Source organism: Opisthocomus hoazin, chromosome 8, assembly GCF_030867145.1.
Source record: "Opisthocomus hoazin isolate bOpiHoa1 chromosome 8, bOpiHoa1.hap1, whole genome shotgun sequence".
In the NCBI taxonomy this organism is placed as follows: Eukaryota; Metazoa; Chordata; class Aves; order Opisthocomiformes; family Opisthocomidae; genus Opisthocomus; species Opisthocomus hoazin.
This window is the reverse complement of record NC_134421.1, coordinates 11,734,320-11,749,490: the sequence shown is the minus strand read 5'-3', so window position 1 is coordinate 11,749,490 and position 15,171 is coordinate 11,734,320. Positions and strand designations below refer to the sequence as shown.

At 48.2% G+C, this 15,171-nt stretch overlaps 1 protein-coding gene across 2 annotated transcripts in view; it reads right to left on the bottom strand.

The window, feature by feature from the left end:
• Window positions 1–172: 172 nt before the first annotated feature.
• The window catches only part of STAB2 (stabilin 2), an 87,932-nt gene continuing 72,933 nt past the window's right edge, over window positions 173–15,171 (bottom strand). For both annotated transcript variants that reach the window (XM_075427884.1, XM_075427886.1), the window contains 14 exons: window positions 14,944–15,093; window positions 13,033–13,137; window positions 12,532–12,639; window positions 11,737–11,930; window positions 10,560–10,701; window positions 10,075–10,208; window positions 8,778–8,943; window positions 8,439–8,545; window positions 7,536–7,655; window positions 6,595–6,753; window positions 6,268–6,375; window positions 3,673–3,801; window positions 2,467–2,586; window positions 173–1,840 (listed from right to left, as the gene is read on the bottom strand). In XM_075427884.1, coding sequence (XP_075283999.1) covers window positions 1,790–1,840; window positions 2,467–2,586; window positions 3,673–3,801; window positions 6,268–6,375; window positions 6,595–6,753; window positions 7,536–7,655; window positions 8,439–8,545; window positions 8,778–8,943; window positions 10,075–10,208; window positions 10,560–10,701; window positions 11,737–11,930; window positions 12,532–12,639; window positions 13,033–13,137; window positions 14,944–15,093 — 1,793 coding nt within the window. In that variant the 3' untranslated portion in view covers window positions 173–1,789. The remainder of the gene's footprint in view (window positions 1,841–2,466; window positions 2,587–3,672; window positions 3,802–6,267; window positions 6,376–6,594; window positions 6,754–7,535; window positions 7,656–8,438; window positions 8,546–8,777; window positions 8,944–10,074; window positions 10,209–10,559; window positions 10,702–11,736; window positions 11,931–12,531; window positions 12,640–13,032; window positions 13,138–14,943; window positions 15,094–15,171) is intronic.

Genomic DNA, 15,171 nt, shown 5'->3' with positions numbered 1-15,171 from the left:
ATATGAATTGAAGTGAGAATTTTAGTGTCCTATTTATTTTTCAGTGCTAGAATGCTCTTCTTTAACTTTTAAAAATTTCTTGCATTTTTGTAATGATTTCACCTTGGCACACTCTGCATTACTGCTTTTAACCTGGTTATGCTACCGACTTCAAAGAGATTTTCTGAGCATGTTTAAAGGGCAGTGTCTCTTTGTACTCATTTTCGGAGTATAGTTCATTTGAACACCAAAGCAAGAAGAAATTTTCAATCTGTTCTATCGAAAATACGGAAGAGAATAGTCTGTCAGTAGAAGAAGAGTTTAATGAACTGTGGGACTTTTTCGGTGATAAAAATATTCAATGATTATTAGAAAAATAAATGCTTGGACTTTACCTTCTGGTCCCTACGAGCCTTTATATTTCGGGTGACTGGGGAGAAGGAAAGAACATGAGTTGTACTAATTGCAGAGCTCTGTGGGGAAAACTCCCCTAAATGTGTATGTGTGTTTGTGTTTTAATTTTTTTTTATGATTTCTTACAGGTAAAAACAAGCAGGCATGGGGGGGGGGGGGGGCAGGGGAAGGAGTCAGGGAAGTGAGTCCAGTTTGTCCCTTTCACCCAGGCATATTTGTGCATGAGAGTCCCTTGGTTGTGCTTGATTGCTGTGTCAACAACCCTGGATTTGCCTGTGCATCTTGTTTGGATGGGAGGCAGCCGGGGGTTGCTCTCAGAGGTGACCGATGCTTTGCTGCAGTGACGCTTCCCTCCTGCTCCCCACGCCTGGCAGACACCCGGAGGCATATCGTAGGGGAACGTTACTGCTGCCAGCAAGAAAATCTTCCTTTTCTTGCTCTTTTGTGGTTTCTATAGCGTTCTCGCCATTTGCTATGATATTAAGGTTTTGAGGAAGGGAAACGAAAGAGAATCAAACTTCACCATGCTAATAGTATGGTGAATATTGCAGCTGTTATTGCTGTGTGTCAGTTGAAAGGCAACATTAACGTGCTTGGTAAAGATACGTCTGTGGACAAGCAGCTTCTGCTCCCAGCAGACCCCAAAATCTGAATGTGGACATGAGCTGGCAAGTGCTTCATCGTCATTGTCTGCTTTTCACAAAAATGGCTCAAAACTGATTGCTATTTTAATACCCTCATATAATTTATATTTCTTGCTAAAGCTGCTATAATTCCTATTTCCCTTTGCACAGTGAGGTGAAATGTAAACAAACCACAGTGAAGTTGGAGGAAAGGCAGAAAAGCTAGAGTGGGCAAGCAGGGCAGACAGGATGGTTGCATTCCAGCTGCTGAAATTCTTACAAGAAGAGGTATTCTAGCAGAAAATCCCCTCAGTTTAAAAATACAGGGTTAACACGTGTTCTGTTTCATGGTGGCCAGTTTTAGCTGTAACTGAGCCAACATGAATGCGTAGAGCTGGAGTACTAGCAAATTTAGGATGCTTGCCAAGTCAGCAGTGTGTTTGAGGCCATTTTAAAGTCTGTGAAGAGGAATAAAAGCAGTTAAATAGCAGGCTAGTGAAAGTCTTACACTTTTCACCAAAGTTCACTGTTTGCTTCTGAGTAGGTTAGTTGAGACAGCTTTGCATTTGGTGCTCTCAGTTGATACAGCTCAGATACAGCCGCTGCTTCTGAGGTTGGTAACTCTGTGACCTCTACAGACGGCATCTTAAACAAAGCTGTGCTCTTTTTAATTTGTAACAAGATTTTATTCTCTGAAATGCGTAGATGCTGTTTTTTCACAGTAAGGGTAAGTAGAAATGTGTTTTATACTTGACTAAGGCCAAATTCAGTCTTTAATTCTGATCGTGAGGACCACTTATCACAAGCTGCTGGTCATCCGAATCCTGTAAAAAAGAAGAAAAAGAAAATCAGACTTGAACATTGCATTAAGAAGTGAAAGTCTCTTTTTGGCAAATTTGTCCATACAGATGGCAGAGTTTGCACCAAACTAGTCTCTTTACTGTGTGCAAAAAGGTTTATTTGGATTTTAGACTCTGCATGTACATGAGGGTCTTGCTGAATTGGACCATTGAGGCTATTCAGATACTCTGACTTAACTCAATCTTTCCTCCCCTTGTTTCCCAGCCCCCCTCCCGTAGCATTTCGGATTCTCTGCAGAGTGCTGGCACGGCACTCAGCTGCATTTGCAGCAGAGAGAAGGGAAGACAAAACTGGAAGGCTTTTGAAGTTTGTATAGACCCGTCACTGGCATCCAGCAGCATTTGAAATCCGATTTAATTCAGCTCCCTTTGAAGGTTGGCTGCAGCCTAGTCATTACTTGAGTCACAGCTGTAGACCACAGTTTTGCTACAAGTGAGGCTACCCAATTTGTAGCAGTGGTGAGACGGGAAAGTGTTGGTGTTTTCCTGAATTAATTGTTCTGTCTTTTCCAGCTAGTCATTTTCCTTTCATAAAGTCATTCCCTCTTGCCCTGATTTTAGTTGTGTCTTGAATCAAAATGAACACTTACTGAGAAGAGATCGTAAGCAGGTTCTGGTGGAGTCAGTGCAGAAGAACTTTCGTATGAGGGGTTGGCGATATTTGAAGGCTGTGACTTGTCCAGTGGTGTTACGTCAGTGTCATCTTTTGACTACACAAAATTATACAAACCTGCTTAAAATCCGTCCTCCTCCTAACAGTGCATTAAGTGGGGCACTTAAACTTTGCTACCGAGGGTTGCAGTGTTGTGACTGAACTGGCTGTATCGGCTACATCGGTGTCTCTGGGCATGAACCGCGTTCTGGGTTGTCGTGTTAGCTCAGGTCACTTAACACTGGTATCTTTTTTTTCTCTCCCTTATTATTTTGAAGCCTCAGCAAAGATTGGGAGAGGAAGCGTAGCCCTGACATTGTGCCTGGGGTCAAAGGTACCTGGTTAGTCCTGAGCGCTCTCATTGCAGCTATGTGAAAATACAAGCGTGTCTCCTGGCTGATGGTTCCTGGTTTTGTCTCTAGAAGACAGCTCACGTTATGGAGGGGCTAGGATGGGAAGGGATTTCTGGTTACTTGTAGGCAGCCTTGCTTTTGGATTGATTCTCGTGCATTTTGGAGTACTTTTTTTGTCATCCCTCAGAGATCTCCGAGTAGCTTGGCTGTTGCTGGCTGATTTCACGTTATGATACTATGCAAGACTGGCAAAGTTAGTTGAGGGGAAGCAAGCATGAGAGTGCATCAGTATAAAAAATTGCACTTTTCAGTCCTGACAACCATTTCAATTTGCTTGTTTTTTGAATCTGGCCTTTTTCCTGTCAAACATTTCGACCTCCAGAGCAGCAAAGTTGTTAGCAGTGCCATGGAGGAGGGGCTGCCCTTTCAAGTGGTTGTAACTACCTGCTGCCCTAAGGTGAGGCAAAGGCTGCTGCGCTGGTGCTGTGCAGTTAAAGAAGCTTTTGGCCAGCCCTGGGTGTTGGGAGTGTCTGTGGGAGCAGGAGCCCGGCGGACATCCTCGAGGGAGAGGTCTGGGGGAGCAGTAGGCACATGTAAGCTTGTGCCCGGGACAAGCGTGGGAGCCTTCCCCGCTTTCTCCGTGTCTTAGCCTGAACAGTTCAGGTGGGAAGCGATCGGGAATGTTTCTAGCTCAATAAAATGCAAGGAGGGACTGGAGGCTGTGGGTCTGGGGGTGCGCTGGGGCTGGGGTAGTGCTGCCCCCCTGCTTGGCCTTCATGTCTGCCGCCTACCTTGAAGTGCTGGAAGCCAGCGTTTCTCTTCCTGAACCTGAGGTAAAAATAACCGATAAAAGCCACAATTCCAGTAACCAGGCAGATGCCGAAGAATATTCCTGTCCCGGTGCCGGCGTGGAGAGGAGCCTGGAAGTGAGAGAGAGGGTGAGCAAGCTACAGGGTGCGCCCCGGTCACCTTCCCACACCCGAGCACACGCAGTGTCCCTAGTCCTGAACTGCTCTGGCCCTCGAGTTTCCCGCTACATGTTCCCCAGAGACAGTTAAATACGGCCTTTTGATAGTAATTACAAATTAATTTTTTTCAGGGTACCGTAGGCTGGCTGTAGCAGAGCTTCATCTTGTTTATGTCTTTGAAGTTACAGAGCGTGCCTAAGCGTTCTGTTCTGCTTAGGTTTCTCAGAGTAGCAGTAGAGGCTACGGTGAGGCTGAAACCTCACTGGGGGCCTGAGGAGGAGAAGCGGGTGCCAAACTCCCTTAAGCAGCGTTGGGAACCTGTGCTACAGACCCTGGACGGCTCTGAGTGGGTCCCAGCTTCTTCCCTGCTGTTTTATGCACTGGGGAGGTGTTGGCTATTGGCAGCTGTCGGCAGCCATGCCACCCTCTGCGCCCTGCTTACCAGGGCTCAGACCAGACCGCGCCGGAGACCAGGGGCGTCTCCTCGCCGGGCAGAGGGGCTGCCAGCCTGGGCAGGGGCTGCGCGGGGCTGGGCTCTGCCGGCGGCCCGGCACCTGCCTGCGCTGGGTCATTGTGCCCCGAAACACGCCATGTCTGCTGCCTGAAATCGCTCTTCAGTCAAGAGGTAAAGTGCCAGTCCAAGCAACTCTACATAATAGTTAATAATAATTTATATATACATTTAATAAATGTGTAGGTGAAGGACTGAAGGACGTTTCCCCATGATCTGGATTTAATCTAACGGGGAGAAATGCCTCCAGACTCTGACTTTTGGTTTGCCTTCTGCAGCTGTGTGCCCTGACAGACTGAGATGCTGAAGGTGACCGGCAGTTTTGGGGTGACAATAATTTTGAGGGATGCCAGGCTGCAGTCTCCCCAAAGCACTGTGCTCTTTGCTGGCAATCCGGGAAGTGAGGAGGGGTCTGGAAGTGGGCAGGAGATTCATGTGCTCTTACTCTTGCTTTTGCACGTGATGTCCTAGCTCCATGGCCTCCCGCCTAGAAAACTAATCATTAAAATTACCCTGGCAAAAATAATCACGTTGTTGTCTTAATAGATATGCTCTCTTAATTTATTTTTTCAGAAAGCAAAGTAATTTATGTGGTGCAGCTGGACAGCTAAGTATTAGAAAACATTTAGTTGCCCTCTAGCATGTGAAAAATATTATAAAGACTGTAATATCGTGCTGCTGTAGACTGACAGAAATTGCCTATTATTTTGAATCATTTTCAGGCAGTAATTTATGCTTTTACCCAAGTGTGTTATTTCCTACTTGTGAGGGCTGCAGCCTGCAAGGGACGTTTGTGACCCAAGATTGTGCAGGCGTATTACTGAGCTTCTAGGAACGAGGAGGCTGGTTTGTAAAGGAGAAAGGGTCGCTCAGAACTAAAACGAAGGTGAGAAATAGGCTATGGATAGGATTAATCTTGTGGACCAAGGAGGCAGCGGGTTAGCCACTTCCAAAATCGGAGCTGGGATGGATGGGCGGTAAATGTGAGCGAGGCTCCTCCATCGCACGGAGAGAAGGATCAGGGAGAGCTGCCCTGACAGAAGGGAAGCTCTTCGGATTAAATAAGTGATGGGTCTTCTTGCAGGGTCAGCTTGAGCCCGTGTACCCAGTGTGGAACAGAGCTCGGGAGTGCCAACGCTGCACACCTGAACGCTAACTTTGTTCAGGAAAACATTTTGTGCTGGAAAAAAAGGTGCTCGCGGCGCATCCCTGCCAGGGGCCGCAGGGATCGCTTTTGTGAAACATCCCAGTTGCACTGCAGGTGGACAAAATGTTTCCTCCCTTTCATACAAAGCAGTAAACTTTGTGAGTGGGCAGTAAATAGAACAGTGTTCCTGCCTCCCTGCTGCTGGGCCCTCCACCCTTTTGACTCCAGGTTGAAGCAGCGCAGCTGCCAACTCGTCTCCGCGGAAGGGATGGCAGCGCTTTGTGAACGGTGCTGCTCTGCCACACGTGGTTTGCTTTGGTCTTGCTAATGGGAGAGGTCATTGGATAACTGGGACCATTCCAGGGATTCATGTGGGCAAAAAATACCCATTTTCAAAACACCTTGTTGTTTTGGGTAGGAATGAATGCAAAGCCAAGAGTAAAAACTTTACCTTAGAAGCTTGAAAGATCTTAGAGCTTTAGAAAACCTCCGTTGCAAACATGAACTGTTATAAAATGGAGCTTTTATTTTGTTTAGATAAAACATAAGTGGGAAGAACTTGTTCAGACAAAGATTTTGAACAACCTCCACTGGCACCTTGTTCTCAACTTCTCATTTTCTTTCAAAGTAACCTTTTAAGCTGAAACTGCATATATGGGAGGGAAACTGGGAATATATAAATATCAGCCGTGATCTTGGGATAATGTAAGCTACAGCCACCTCCCACCACCCAAAAAAAAAAAAATCCTTGTGTACTTACAGGTGCTGGTGGAGCCTTTAAAGGCTCTGAAATGACATGGATTATCCCATTGGAAGCGATTATATCCCACTCAACAATAGCGCTTTTGTCCACATATCTGATCTCATTCTGCCAGGAATAAGAGCAGTGAGAGCTCGGCTTTGACCCTCTTCCCTTGGGGACTGCAGCCCGCGGGCAGGAAAGAGCCTGCTGAAGCCAGGCTCTGATGGCTGCCCCCTCCAACCTTACCGAATTGCTCTCCAGATCAGCGTGTCACCTAATTACAGGGTATAGCGTAAAGGGGAGGGGGGGAAAAGTGTGAATATGGGAAATTTGTTAGAAAGGTACCTGTTCAGCGGAGGGGGCCTGAAGTTCGTGGCCCTTGGTGTTTGTAATGAGGAGTTTTTCCCCTAGACGAGTTAGAAGAGTGGTTCCATTGGTCAAATCCTCATAAAACATTATGGTGGCATTAGATAAGTGATACTCGATGTCGCGCCCAGAAAGTGTCTGCAAGCGAAAGCAAAATGCAAGGAACGTTAGCTGATCTCGTTCATCCTCTGGATTTACCAGCAGGCTGAGGGCCTGGGGCCTTTCTCCCTCTCTGCTGTTAATGCTGCAGCAAGTGCAATATGGGGTAGAGGCTACTGGGAAATCTGGATGCAAACAGTGGGATCTTCTGACTCTGCTGGCCTCTGACGGCTGCCACAGGCCGTACCTGGATGCTGGTGCGACAAAGGATTTTACTCTTTTGTACGATGACCTGGAGTGATGAGCCTCAGAAATATTGCATACAGCTTGAAGATGCAAGCCAGGGCATAAACCCACGTGAATTGTTGGAGACAATGTTTGATGGGAAGCAGGAAGGAAGGAAAGAAAAAAGGGATAAGCATAGAAACGAAGCTCGGAACATTCCGATGCCTTTAATGTATTTGTGGGAAATACCGAAGCTGTGCACTGCTTTCTTCAAAAAACTGTACTTGATGTTAATAACCCAGAGAGGACTTCATCTCTGGCAGACTCCTTTATGACTGGGTAGCTGAAATCTCTGATGGAAAATTCTCTGTAGTGACTCGAGAGCTCGATAACCTTGCACTCTTAACTGTGGAAGAGAAATGGGAATGACAAACTCGCCTCTTTCAGAAGCACAGTGTGAACTCTGTGAGGCTGCACAGAAGTCATGTCACACAGAGATTATTCTATTTTAAATTTAACTGGGATACAGAAACCCATAATGGCTGTTTAAAAAATGTTATTAAAACAAGGAAGGGAAAAAAGAAAACCGCCCTGACCTCATTTTCCCATAACCCGCTATCGTTTGGAGCAAAGAGGGTGGCGTGCACCGACAGGTCCGTGAGGTACCGCAGGAACTCTCTCCCCTTCCTAGAGCTGTTGGAGTAAGCCATGATGTCCTAGGCAGAAACAAAATCCAGCATTACTAAAGAGCAATTGCGAGCTCCTCTGTGGGGAGCTGAAAAGATGAGACCGGATAAATAACGACAAAGCAGCTTTCTGTTATTAGCCAGGAAGCAGCTCTGGAGAGATGTTACAGAAGACGTTTATATTAAAACACCGTTCTAGCTGCTGATTCAGCAAGCACATCTTAAACATGTAGGGAGCTGGGAGGGAGCTGGACCCTTGTTGTCTGTGAGGCTCCTTACGCGTATCTGAGAAGCAGCCAGAAAAGGACCCTTTTAATGCTTTGCCTTTCCCCAGCAGCAATTCGAAGGAATTACAAAAAAGCACCGCTCTCCTTGCGATGCTTAGAAAGCCAGGAGCAGCTGTGCACAGAATCCTCTTGAAGGATCCATCTGGAAGTTGTGCACAGAATCCGTTCAAAGCTAGGTTGGATGGAGCTTTGAGCTCTAGTGGACGGTGTCCCTGCTCGTGGCAGGGGGCTTGGAACCAGGTGATCTCTAAGATCCCTTCCAAACCTTACCATTCTATGAAGCTAAAGCTGCAATAGCATTTAATTTCCAAACGAGTTTTAAAACCCCCCAAAACTCTTTGTAGCAAGCAATTACAAATACAGCGACTATGTCTGATTTTGGTGGTGTGGATTTAGACCTCTCCACCTGGCTTTGCAGGTGCAGTGTTGCACCTTGTTGTGAGGCAAGCACTGAGAGACAGCCCGGTGGCAGAGCGGGCTTCGCTCCGCTCACCCGACCGAGCGGCGCGCCGGCTGCGGGCCGTACCGACAAGAAGTTTGTCAGCGTTGGGAAGGACGTCAGCACTTGCAGCAAGTTCCCGCTGCAGGAGGAGCCGTCCCCCACGTAGCCTGGCCTGCAGGTGCAGTTCACCTCTGGAAGGTACAAACACAGACAGGCACGTCGGGCAAACGCCCTTCTCGAGGAGGCTTCAGGCTGCTCTGTGCCTGGAAAACAACTTGCAGGCAATGGATTATTATTTTTTTTCAAGCTAGAAAGAGGCAGTGTCTCACAGTGTTAGCTGGCAGCCTGTTGCCAACCAACGGAACCGGAATCTGGGTTGCTGCTCCCCTGTGCACAGAGGGATGCAGCAAAGAACCCTCTGACCTTTCTCCCTGTAGCAGAAGACGTCCCAGGTTTCGCTCAGGTTGACTCTTCTCCCGTAGTCCACGATGCCAACGTAGCCGGAGCCACAGTTTGGGGAGGAGAAGGCAGTCGGGTAGCCCACTCTTTCGCCGTCCAGCCAGCCGGCAGCGCACAGGTGGTACCTCGCCTGCAGCCGCCGCAGCCAGAGGGGAGAAAACACCGGGAGAAGAGCTGGATGGTGGGCCTGGGGCCCCGCAGACAAAACGGACGATCCTCCCGGGCGCTCAGGCAGCACCTGACCCACCAGCCCTCTTTCTGAGGGTTGGAGGGGGCTTCGTCCATCTGTCTGTCCTGCAGCCTGCCCTGTGCTGAGCTCTATGCCAAGGGGCTGCAGAGACAGGGGCCCCTCAGAGTCTGTGGCTCCCTGTAGGGGCCAAGGGATCCTTTCCCGGGAGTAGCTTCCCCAAGCCCAAAGCCGGGCAGGATCCCAGGTGAGTGTGAAAGCCAAAGTGGATGTGCAATCCCACTGTGTGCCAGCCCACCTTTTGTCAGCATGGGAAGGGCTGACAAACCAGCTCAACACAGAAAAGAAGACCCCAGGAGCGCTGGAGCCAGCCCTGCTGCTGACTTTGCTACTTTGAGGGAAATGCTTCGACTGTGGGGTGCAGCGGACATGCAGCTCTGGCTGCAATCTGGATCTCCTCCGGCAGCAGCAGGAGGTTTATGTGCTGGCTGTGGTCCAGCCTCACATTTTGCTAAAGGTGTCTCCAAACGGTGAGCATCTTTCTTCCTGCCGCAGACGGGAAGGAGCCAGAAAGGCACAGGCAGCCTGACCCACTCTTGCAGAACAGGTTTTACAAACCCAAGGTGTGATGCTCATCCCACTGGTGTCAGCCATGCGTTGTCTGTGATACACTCCAGGAAAAGAATGTGGAAATGGGTCTGCTAACTGAACAGTGTTTGGGGAAAAGATTCACGGAGCCTTACATTAAAAAAAAATTAATCTAAGCGTAATTCTGAAGTGTACATTTCTTTAAGAAGTGCTAATAATGAGAACCCCTGTGAAAACACTCTGAAAATCTGACTCTACCATCTCAGCCTAGTATCACTGGAAACAAGAACTTTGCACCTGGTTTCAGTGCTGTACTAACAGGCAAGAAATCAATAAACAGTCTGAGAACTTCCCCCAGCAGCGGGGGAAGGAAAGGAGGGAAAATGAATCTCTTTAGCACAGATCAGCCCCCTTGCTCCTCCCTCCCCATCTCTGCCGCGGCTAGGTCAGCTCTGGGGATCTCCTCCCGCAGTGAAGCTACCTCACCTTCTGCGCGTACAGCAGCTGGTTGTACGTAGCGATGGTGGCTGACTCATTGGCACAGGCCTCCTTTGCCTTCTCGTAAGTCATTTTGTACTGCCCTTGTGGGGACCGTAAGTGGAAAACCCCAACTGTGGCATCTGCAAAGAGAGAGAAGAACCATCTCTTGCTGAGGGGGTTTCCATGTCTGCATGCAGAGGCAACTGTGCCATACAAATACCCGTGAGTTTTGTGAAATGTGATTAGGACAGATTGATCCCTTAGGGGTAACGTTCCTACCTGGAATGCCCTCATCTGTCGGTTCATAAATCTGGTATCACAAGGTATGTCAGCACACATGCTAACTTTAATCTTCTCATTGTTTCAAGGGGACATGGGTAGAGGACCGAGTAAGCTTACAGACACAAGGATCCTGGCCACCGGCTTCAGTGCAGTGACACAGGGGACAAGGATGTCCCTGTCCCATGAAGTGCACGGCGTGCCATCCTCACCTTGGTAGTGGAGATCGGCGCAGTCAGCGTCGGGGTGGCACTGCCCGTTGTCTTGCAAGCAGCGGTCGAGAGGAAGCTGCATCACCGAGCAGTTCAGCCCATCACCAATGTAGTTGTTTTTACATTCGCACTTGCGTTTGTCCTGGTCAGAGAGAGAATAAAAAAATGCCAGGCCAAGCACTTGGCTGACATAAAAGTGGTATGTCAACCAGCGTTCTGAACTGCTGAAAAATTTCACTTGATATAGCCAGGGATCGACAAACAGGAAAGTTGCTACTAAACAACTGTGATTAAACAGACCACAAAGTCTGACACTGACATTTATTCTTCCAAGCAAAACATTTACACATGCACTTGGGTGCTTTGCTGAGTTAATACCAAAGCAGAATTCCATTCACAAAGCTAATAGCGTGCCTTGGAGAATTATATAAGATGTAATCATCAGAAATGGATGGCAAACCTATCAAAATGATATCTAAATGACTGGGCACGGGAGCGTGAAAGGAATTTAGCAGTCCACTGACACTGGCAGTAACAAATTGGGAACTACAAAGCAGCCAGGAGTTGGGATTGTGATGGTTGGCAGCTGGAACGGATTAGTGGCAAGGCTTTTCTAGATAGCTCCTGGAAGACACCTCAGGCAAGCCACCAAAATGGAACGGACAGGTGATCCCGAAAGCACCAGGACAAATGCTGGATCAAGTCTCCCCATCACAAGTTTTCCTCGACAGCATTGACTGTGCGGGCCAAGGAATTTGCATCAGGTGGCTGCAGAGCTTTTAGAACTGAGTCTGGCCAGCCAACAAGTGACACTGTTCTCCCAGCTGTCCCTAGGTTTAGCTATCAAAATGTATTCAGTTTCAACCCAACAAACTCCTATTGCAAACAGGGACATCCAGTAGGGGAGAGCTAAGAAGGGGACAGAAAATTACGCAGAATATCCCATCTGGTGTCATACCCCTTTCCCTAGAGGGGAGATGTCAAACTGTTTCTCATCCCTCAGCTGAGAGGACACCAAACTGGTGTGGAAAGTAGGCTGGAGCTATGTAAAGGCTACTTTGGAAAACAGAGACTTTGAGAGGTAGGGAGTGTGATCCAGCCAGAGAAAAGACTTCTGCTGGCACCAGGAAGAAATGCCTCCGCCTTCCCTGCTGGTACCTGAAACCCTTCCACTTACAGGTCCTAGGACAGTGCAAATGGCATGCTCGTGGCAGCCTCCGTTGAACCCATCGGCACAAGGATTTACTGGAAGGCAAGTAAAGCCATCTCCCTTGTATCCCTTCTGGCAGCTACAGAAGACTTTCACCCCGAGTTGCGTGCATTCAGCCGCCTTGTGGCACCCGCCGTTGTTTTGCTCGCAGAGGTCTGCAGCTGTGCGGGGGAAAAGGAAACAGGTGAGTAATGTCTGCATTTAAGGAGCATGTTCTTCAAGAGGACAAATCACCTCCGGATTTTGAAGGCACACAAAAATGCTACCATGTTTTCGGGGTAAAAAACTGTTTGTTTCCTGTGGCACCCCCGAACTTGTGTGAAGCCTGTCCTTTGGGGCTCTGAAATTCTTGTCAGGATGTCATCGATTTGAGAGACGTGACACCACCCCCCCAGAGATTCTGCTTTACCCGCTCTGCCCAGGGTGACTTCAGAGGACCGAAGACGCGTGGCTCAGGAAGAAAGTCTGTTTCTGCAGCGATGTAAGAGAAACACTGCCGAAAACCCTGCTGTCTCCAAAACCTGACTGAAGCGCACTGCTTCATCATCCTCCTGCTCGGTAAGAGCTGGTGAGCCCAGCCACTTGCTTCAGAAAAAAACATGATCTGTGTAAATCCTAAATTTGTTTCGCTTGCTGCATGGTGGAAGCTGGTAGATTTGGTAGCCGACAGGTCACGCCAGACGGTAACCGCACGCAAGGGCACGTGCAAGAGGGGAGAGCCTGCTCTCCGGCAGCAGGCTGGGAGCGGGAGAGGGGGCTCACCTGTGCACGTGAGCCCATCCCCGTTGTACAACGGCTTGCACTGACACGTGTTGTTCTCCATGCAGACGGCGTTGGCTGAGCAGCTCGGGGAGCACACTGGCTGCAGAGCTGCAGGGAAAGCAGAACGGCTGGGGTGAAAGTCCTGTTTGAATTGCAGTGGCCTTGTTTCATGCAGAAAGAAAAGCTCTCACACCTGTCTAGCTAAATGGAAAAACCTGTGAGAAACTTTTTTGACTGCTTAGCAATTAGTTGGCACCTTCCCTCACATAGCCCAAAGCCCCTGCACAGGGGATGTAAGCACTTATGTTCTCACTTCACAAAGGAGGAGACAGTGAGGTGAAGGGACATGTCCAGAGTCTGGGGCAGAGCCCCGTAGCCTCTACTGAGGGCTTCTGACATTATTAACCCTTTCTCTCTTCTCTACACAAGCCCTCCGTTGAATTGCAAGTGCTATCAGCCCGTGGCTCCACGTGGCAGAGCCTGGTGAGAAGAGGCAGAGACCTAGCTTGGTTTCACACAGCCGGCCAGTCCATCCCGTTTCACAGAAACATCGTCCCGTTCCTGAATAGCCTTCGTCGCACTGCCCGTTGGTCTTGCATTCGCAGGCTGCAAAAGGAACGCAGAGGGATCACTTACAGAGCTGCCTTTGGGAATGGGGAAAGCCTTTCCATAGAGAAACAGCAACTAAACTGTCGGTTTAGACACAGTATTATTTAGATAAATTTAACTTCATTGTTTTTTACCAAGAGGCCAGTCAAGCAGTGGGCCAGACTGCCCAGAGTGGTTGCGCAGTTTCCATCCTTTGAGGTTTGCAAGCCCGAACAACCTGGTGTGAGCTCAGAGCTGACCCTGCTTTGAGCAGGGGTTGGGCTAGAGACCTCCTGAGGTCCCTTCCAACCTGAATTATCCTGTGATCCGATTATTTTATAACTGGCATTTATTCAATGTGCCTCTGAAAATGAATATTTGTCTTTGTTGTGGTAGAGCAGCAAACTTCATAAACAGCTGTGGCAGTGAGAAGTTAACGGCTGAGCTGAAGACCCGGCCTGATACTGCCCTAACGCGTGGCAGCTGCTGGCTGTGGGGAAGCCTTTTAGCCAGAGAGAAGTGAGGGGTGCTTGGGAGATGGTCTGACAGAGCAGGGAAACTAAATATGAGGTGAGTGACCTTTGCTGTAAAGTATGGGCAAATTAGCTGTGTTTTTTTGGGAGTGGGGGTGGGGTGTTGCGTATTAGACATTTTTATGACTAAAAGCTTCTGAGTGTGTTTTGTTCATTTTATATATGGAGTGTTATCCCTTGTGCCCTGAAAACTGAAGCATGAAGGGCTGATTTAATATATAGGTGATAGGTTTTTTTTCCCCCTCTTTGGGCCCTGCAATAACTTACATGTTGAGTTCTTGTGGAATTACTGCTGGCTCTGTTTTATAATGTAATGAAGTAGCATCCTTTCTTGCCTTATCCCTCTTCCTGAAATATTGTTTTTTAAAGGGGAAAATGATGTTGGATTGGAGAAAGTGATTCTGTGAAAAGCTGGTTCTGCTGAAAAGGAGTTTCACCCTCTGGTTATCTAATTTTTGGTGGACATAGATACACACTAAAGAGAAGGGGCTATAAAACACTTTTTTCTGTTGGATATCACAGTCTGGGTCAGACTGCCAGCTCACACAGTTTATGCTATGTTGTGCTGTAAAATAGATAAATTCCAGGTAAGCATACTCTTGAGCATTGGTATCTCAGCCTAGTGTCTTGCCCACACCCCAAGGATATCTATTTTATAAACCCCACCGTATGTGTGTCCTGACCACTACAGGTACACATGGTTAGGATGGAAGGGTTAATGTTGTAGCTTCCTATCTGAAAGATTTATGTTGTGAAAACATTTAAGGTTAAAGGGTGATATTGATCCCTGTTCTACCTAGTTTACATTTAAAACTACAGGGAAATGGATTATGTGAGCAATTTCTTGGGTGCTGTCCCTCTTCACAAACTGCCTTCATCTCTGTGTCCTTGTTCTTCTCTGTTGCAACAGTAGTGAGTGGCCTTGGTCTCCTGCAATCCTTGAGGAACCACACTGTTAAAATGCTATCTTGCCCTTTATGGGAATGGGGAAGAGGGCTGTGCTGTGGTTGAAAGCACTTGTTGATAGAGGCTCTGTCTCCTTTCCCTGTTGCTTATGTGCCACGTAAGAACAGGAGGAGCCTTGCAGAGAAATCTAAGTAAGCCTCTGCCCCCCCCCCCGCCTTCTCCTTCTTACTTCTGAGACCCTGTGACCTCCCTCCCTGTGAGGAGGCATTCAGGAAAAACGTTGGTGTTGAAAGAGGGAAGCGTTTCTTGGTTTACTTAACCCATCACTGACAAAATAGTTTGGGTGCAACATGGGCAACTGCATGGCAAGGAAATTTCAACGTACGCCTGCAGCTGGAGCCGTATCTGCCTGGCAAGCAGAGCTCACACGCCGTCCCGTTGAAGCCGCTGTCGCAGTGGCACTCTCCTGTCCCAGCGTAACCGTCGTCGCAGGAGCCGTGGTTATTGCATGGTATCTCTGGGCCTCCTGGGCAAGCTGAAAGGTTTAAAAAAAAAAAAAAAAGTGGCTATTTAGCTTAAGTGTGTGTTTACTTGTTGTCATGATTTGTTATTT